This window comes from Lactuca serriola, chromosome 9, assembly GCF_051521515.1.
Source record: "Lactuca serriola cultivar US96UC23 chromosome 9, Lser_US96UC23_V15, whole genome shotgun sequence".
NCBI lineage: Eukaryota > Viridiplantae > Streptophyta > Magnoliopsida > Asterales > Asteraceae > Lactuca > Lactuca serriola.
The window spans coordinates 162,467,535-162,473,779 of record NC_136416.1 but is presented as its reverse complement, the minus strand read 5'-3'; the positions used below and the strand labels follow the sequence as shown (position 1 = coordinate 162,473,779).

The 6,245-nt window shown below is 29.3% G+C and overlaps 1 protein-coding gene across 1 annotated transcript; it reads right to left on the bottom strand.

The window, feature by feature from the left end:
• Window positions 1-2,980: 2,980 nt before the first annotated feature.
• Window positions 2,981-5,329, bottom strand: LOC145073466 (alpha-1,3-arabinosyltransferase XAT2-like). Its single transcript, XM_079020016.1, has 3 exons — window positions 5,055-5,329; window positions 4,870-4,953; window positions 2,981-4,355 (listed from the first exon to the last, which is right to left on the bottom strand). The coding sequence occupies exons 1-3, from the start codon at window positions 5,167-5,169 to the stop codon at window positions 3,142-3,144; spliced, it is 1,413 nt and encodes a 470-aa protein (XP_078876142.1). The 5' UTR covers window positions 5,170-5,329; the 3' UTR covers window positions 2,981-3,141.
• Window positions 5,330-6,245: the final 916 nt, after the last annotated feature.

Here is a 6,245-nt window from a genome sequence, read left to right as displayed (position 1 = left end):
ATAACCTTTAGGATTACTAAAAATTGAATCTTGCATGATACAGACTGAACAATAAATTTAGGGATAATTAATTGCATAATGATAAAATAAAAGTCTGTATAGTCATTAGTATTTGTGTATGGACCAAATATATGAATCAATAAAGATCATTACACTAAAGTAATTATCCATGATTTTGAGATGTAATCTATTTTGAACCAATATATTTGAAGTAATTTGTTTTTAGTCAATTTATCTAGTTAGCTTAGCTGTTGATTTAATTGAGTTTTAATAAGGGCTTGGAGAATATGTGACAGTTATGTATGTAATATTATGTATAGAAAAATCAAAAACTACATAATTTTAACTAAATTCAATCAAATATCTCTACCATATTTCTTGTATCATCTATTAGAGCTTATATTAGGCTTTGTATATATTTTTATAGAGTTTTGTAAGATTAATTTTGCACCACAAACCGTGTATAAGAATATTTTACCAACTACATGTAGTTCGGTATATTGAAATTTATTACCAAAAACTACAGTGAAAGATTCAAATTGTTCATTAGAAACTACATAAACCTCATCCTATAATCCATCAAAAAGCAATCAAGTATACATAAGGTAAGTACCGGAGAAAGTTATGAGACTTCTACTAGAGATCTAATGAAAAACTCATTCAAAATACATAGATGTTGGGGATGAATTACAAAATAAAAAATAATTTGAATTCAAAAGCAATATGAAGAAGCTAACAGTAAAAGAAAATTGTGTTTTTAATCAAAACGACGTCTAATTAAATGGTTTTATATCTAATATTACATACATAACAATCACATATTTATTTTTCCCTTTTAATGATTGAAACCCTCATTTTACTATTTTCTTTTATTTTGTACATCCTATAATAAAAAATTATAATATTAATTACTATCATTCGCTTTGAGTTTGACATCATTGCTTATCAAAACTACATTACACTCGATCAGGTTCACTATATATAAAATATGGTTTAGATGTGATGGACTTTAAATTATAAATAAAAAACTTGTATGTTAAATATACATATCAGTCATGCCACCAAAAAAAAAAACTTCAGAATAATCTAGAATAATCTGTTTAATTAAAAGCACAATATTATAATAAAGTAATCGAGACACCAAGTCTAGTTTAGCTATATAATAACGTCCTTTTAGATATTTGTCTCATTATTTGTTTGTGTCATAATTCATTAAGTTATGTAAACCGTAAACTATAATAAATAATTTTAATTTAGGCATCAGAATTGTAAAAGAACTGAAAATGAGAAAATCCTACAAAGTTCATAACACTTTTCGATTATTGCTCCAATTTTTTTAACCCAGATCTGAATTTTCTTCAAAATTGTTGCCTTTCTATTTCTTACTTTTTCACGTATTTTTCGAAAAGGAATATTATAACAAACAACAAAACTGATAACTCCATAAAATATTAATATCACTAAATGATAAAATGGCAAAGTTACGCATATGTTCGCTTATGTATGCCTAAGTTATGCATATCATCTACAAAACTTTTCTCATTCTGACCATTTTTATATGGATCATTTCGGACTCAACTTTGGGAATCAAAACCCTAACATGAAGGAAATGAATATGTATAGTTAGTGCGAGTGGGGAAGGGACTCGCTACTTGCGTTTACATCTACGATTAACTGAGAATTGAAGAACAACCGTTCTACTTTCTTATTTCCATGTTGTACCACCATTTGCCATAAACTTTCAACTAAAATCCCAAATTTTGAGCTTAAATCCTAATCCATTATAAATCTAACAAAATAGTCCTTTAAAACTAAAATCCCAAATTTTGAACTTAAATCCTAATCCATTATAAATCTAACAAGTTAGTCCTTTAAGGCTTTAACTAGGTCAATTCTAGTTAAAGCAAGTTTGATAATTTGCCACTTCTAGTCTCTCCTACATTTTTCTATGTAGAATCTATGTGAATTCTCAAAATTAAAAGTCTTTTTTATTTTCTTCAACAATTATTTATTTAATAATCATACGTCTTTATTTTTCACATATTTATTTTGTACTTGTCTACCAAATATGTATAATTTTTTTACTTAAATGGCCAAAAGATTTTAATCTCGAAATGAAGATGTTACAAATTTGAACATTTTGACATTTACCACTCCCCCTCTTTAGATTGTAGTTTTATAATTCACTCTTTGATTTTGTAGCATCTATCGCATACTAATCGGCCGAATCAGTAAAACTATTAAGCAAAAATAAATAATATAACTGAAAGTATATACTTAATAAAACTTTCTAGTGAGATATATACTCCATTACGATTGAAGATCGACTATATTGGGTTAATCTCTATACTAATAAAAGAGTAGCTCTTTTGTCATGTGTCATCATATTAGACATTTTAATATTAATGTGTTGTTACTTGTCAATCTATTAGTTTTCCATTTTAAATTTATTACACCTCCTCATTAATGTGATTCTATTTTAAATTTTAAATTATTGTTTTTATTAATTCACAAATAAAAAATATCTAATATATATTAAAAATTAATTTTATATATTTATTTGAATCAATGATTATAATTTCACATAACTAATAAAAATATCTCTTAAATTAATAATTTATTTAAAATAATTTATTAATAATTTTGAGTTTTTACTATAAAAGTTTGATTAATTTTATAACCGTGGTTCCCACGGATTATAAACTAGTATTTTATATAAAGACAATTGTATCTTCCAAAATGCAGATTGACGATTCTTTTTTCGAAACGATAGCAATCTAATTGCAAAATGTGTAATATTGGCCTTCATCATAATGAGGTTCTCTTTTTGGAACCTATTTAGCACCAGAAACTAATATATGATTTCTTTATGAGCCAACAAAATTTGTCTTACGTTACCTTTCTCCAATATGATTATAGTTGCTAGATAATTTTATTAATGTTAACCATCACATATTATATCCACATTAATTAGGCCAGCATTGTGTTTACTGAACAAGAAATAAAGACTACACCAAAAGGTCCGAAAATAATACATTTAGGGAAAACTGAATAAGAGTAATAAAATATTATACATTTGTGAATACCAGATATTTAAAATTTAAATTTAAATAGAATAATAAAATTACTCCTCTAAAAGCATCATCGCTTTCTTGAAGGAGTTGTTCGTCCGAGTAGTCTAAGTGCTTGAATAAGAGTATTCTTAAACCTATTCACGTCAACCCTTATATTCTGCCTATCCAAATACGTTTCCTTTCCGAAATAATACCCTTTAGCAAATACAGATCCTGGATCCGAAATAATCGGGTCATCACGTGGATACGAGTCAATAAGCGAACTCTCCTCCGGTCCAATCTTATACTCCAAGTAATGCAACCCCATAGCAGGCGCCGGCTCACCAAAATAAACCGTCGAAGGCCACTCCAGCGCTAGTGGCACCACCTGCACCACCACCGCTCCCGCTGGCAAAAACACCAGGTTTGTTAACCCGGCACCGTGAGCTCCGATGAGAACACTGCACGTGCTCACCAGCTTTGCAAATTTATCCAAGTTTGACATCTTTTTGTTACTCCTCACCACCACTACCTCAAACCCTAATTCTTCCATCATGTCGACCATTTCATCTTCGTTGGTGAACGACCTTGTTTTCCGGCGAGACACAAGAAGCAACTTCGGTGTTGCAGAAGCCGTTTCGGAAACATTCATGCTCGTCAAACCATACGTTGTTCTGAGGAAAGTTTTGAATTCTAATATGGAGTTCCCTTTGGGAACTTCAGATGAATTTATGGCTAAAAAGTTATGGAACTTGAGACCAACCACAGCTCCGGGAAAGCAATGAATGCTCTTGTTCACCATTGGATTCAAGATATCGTATTGCGATAAGCTCGTGAAAATCCGTTTAAACTTCTCTACCAAATAAGGGTTGTAATCAACGAAAATGAACTGAACTCGTGACTTGAATAGTCGAGAAGTGATGAATAATGGGATTATGATTTCATTGAATTCATGAAATGTGTTTCCAGCGAAGACACCGGATGAGAAGATAACTGCTGGAACTTTATGGTTGTATTCACAATATCTTGCCGGAGTTTGTTGTCGTTCACGGTGGAACTTGACCGGAGTTACATTTTTCAAGAGATCAGATTGGTGCCATGCATATGGACGCACTTGTACAATGTTTTCCTCCTCTTTAACCAAAAAATCGGTAGAATTAGTTGAATTGAATCGAGTAGACGTATAAATTTCCATGGTTTTGATATCTATCTTTACGTGATTAATTGCTACACAAACCAATGGGTGAAGTGTAGCATCACAAGCGAAGCCACTCGTGTCAAGATTTCGTAGATCATAATCTCCTGTGTTTCAACACAAACAAATATGTGATTTAATTTTTATTAGTCATATAATCAACAAACACACACACACACACACACAAAAAATAAAATAAAATAAAATAAAAATAAAAAAAAAATAAAATAAAATAAAATAAAAAAACAAAGAAACTAAACACATGAAACCACCCTTTTAGGTCTTGCACACACAAACACAACTAACCAACTATTTCCCATCTTTTAATTTAGTCATGAGTTCCTATTTACTTTAGATGCTTACACGTTTTGATGTAAAAGCAGGAGGCCACATAAAGACATTTATTTGCTGGCAAATATTTGTCTTTTAGAGTTTACTGTATTTAATTTAATATCCATTTTGTATAGTTTTTGACTTCTTGTCGTATGCTAATCATATATACTGCATTTTTAAACATGGTGGTGCACAGCACAATGGTGGCGGTAGATAGTGGTGGTGGTGGTGGTGGTTTGTGAGGTGTGTGACAGTGTGAGTGAGTAAGAGGCATGAATGGTAACTAACCTACAAGGGATTTAAGAAATGGTTGAAAGTCATCTTCAAGAACGCCAACTCCATCCTTTAACGTAGCAGACAAATTTCCATTTCCTACAAGATACACAAAACTTCAAACAAATCTCTTACATATATATATCTACAAGAAAATCTCATATACTAAATTTAGATAAAACTCAAAAACTAAAACATACCGAAGCAAAAGTTGATGGGGTTGAATGCAAAAGATTGAGTGTAAAACAAGTAGATGAATGCAAGCAAACCGATTGTTTGAGTTGCACCACAAACCACCCTTCGATGCCCCTCCATTGACTCAGCAAAAGAAAGCTTATAATCTCACAAGAAGTGGTTCAAAGCAAGAAATCTAATGATCTTTCCTTCTATAAATCCAAGAATGTTGATCCAATTCTCATCAATAACTTTTACTTCTCGTCGCTTTCAAGTTTCAACTTTGCATATAAATTTTCATTTGTGGGTCTCGTGTGATGAGAAATGATGATGTACAAAGTTTTAATTGGGGAGAATATATATATATATATATATATATATATATATATATATATATATATATATATATATATATATATATATATATATATATATATATATATATATATATATATATATATTTCAAAGTTTTAATCACATGTGTCGATATATAACACATATGTTTGGTGGTATGTATAAGCATCTATGTATAGGTGTCATGTTGGACTCATTTAAATTAAATAAGTTGGTTTAAGTAGCTATTTACTATTATTTTGTGAACGGATTAAACTAATAAATATTATAATTTGATCATACATAAAATTGAGTTGGCAGGTTGAATGTCCTTATTTATTTACAACAGCTTAAATTGTGTTATTAGCAATAATTAAATATAAAACCCGTGTAGTATATGATTTCATTTAAAATAAAAGTGAATACAAAAATATAACAAATAAAGTAAATAATTTAATATATTCTAATAAAAAATTATTGACATTTAAAAAAATTAATATGCGATATAGTGATTTCAAATTTAATTCTCAAAGATTTGAGAAAAAAAAATGAAAATTTATTCTGAAATTTATTTGAATAATCAACTTTACATATATAAACATTCACTAAAATGTTGATATAAAATTAAAGAAAAAAAAACATAAGAAGTTGATAAATGGAAAAAAAATTATTCTAAAAATTTTAAAAAAATAATATATGTCAAACTTAAACATGATACTTGGTAAAAAATATTTTTATTTATTAGTTAAGATAAACTTTTTTTGCAATATAATTTTTACAATTAAATACATTACATTAACACTACAAGGAAAAAGGTCATTACCGGCGACAAAAGTCACCGGTAATACTAATAGCGGCGACGCGTCACCGGTACTGAGTCGCCG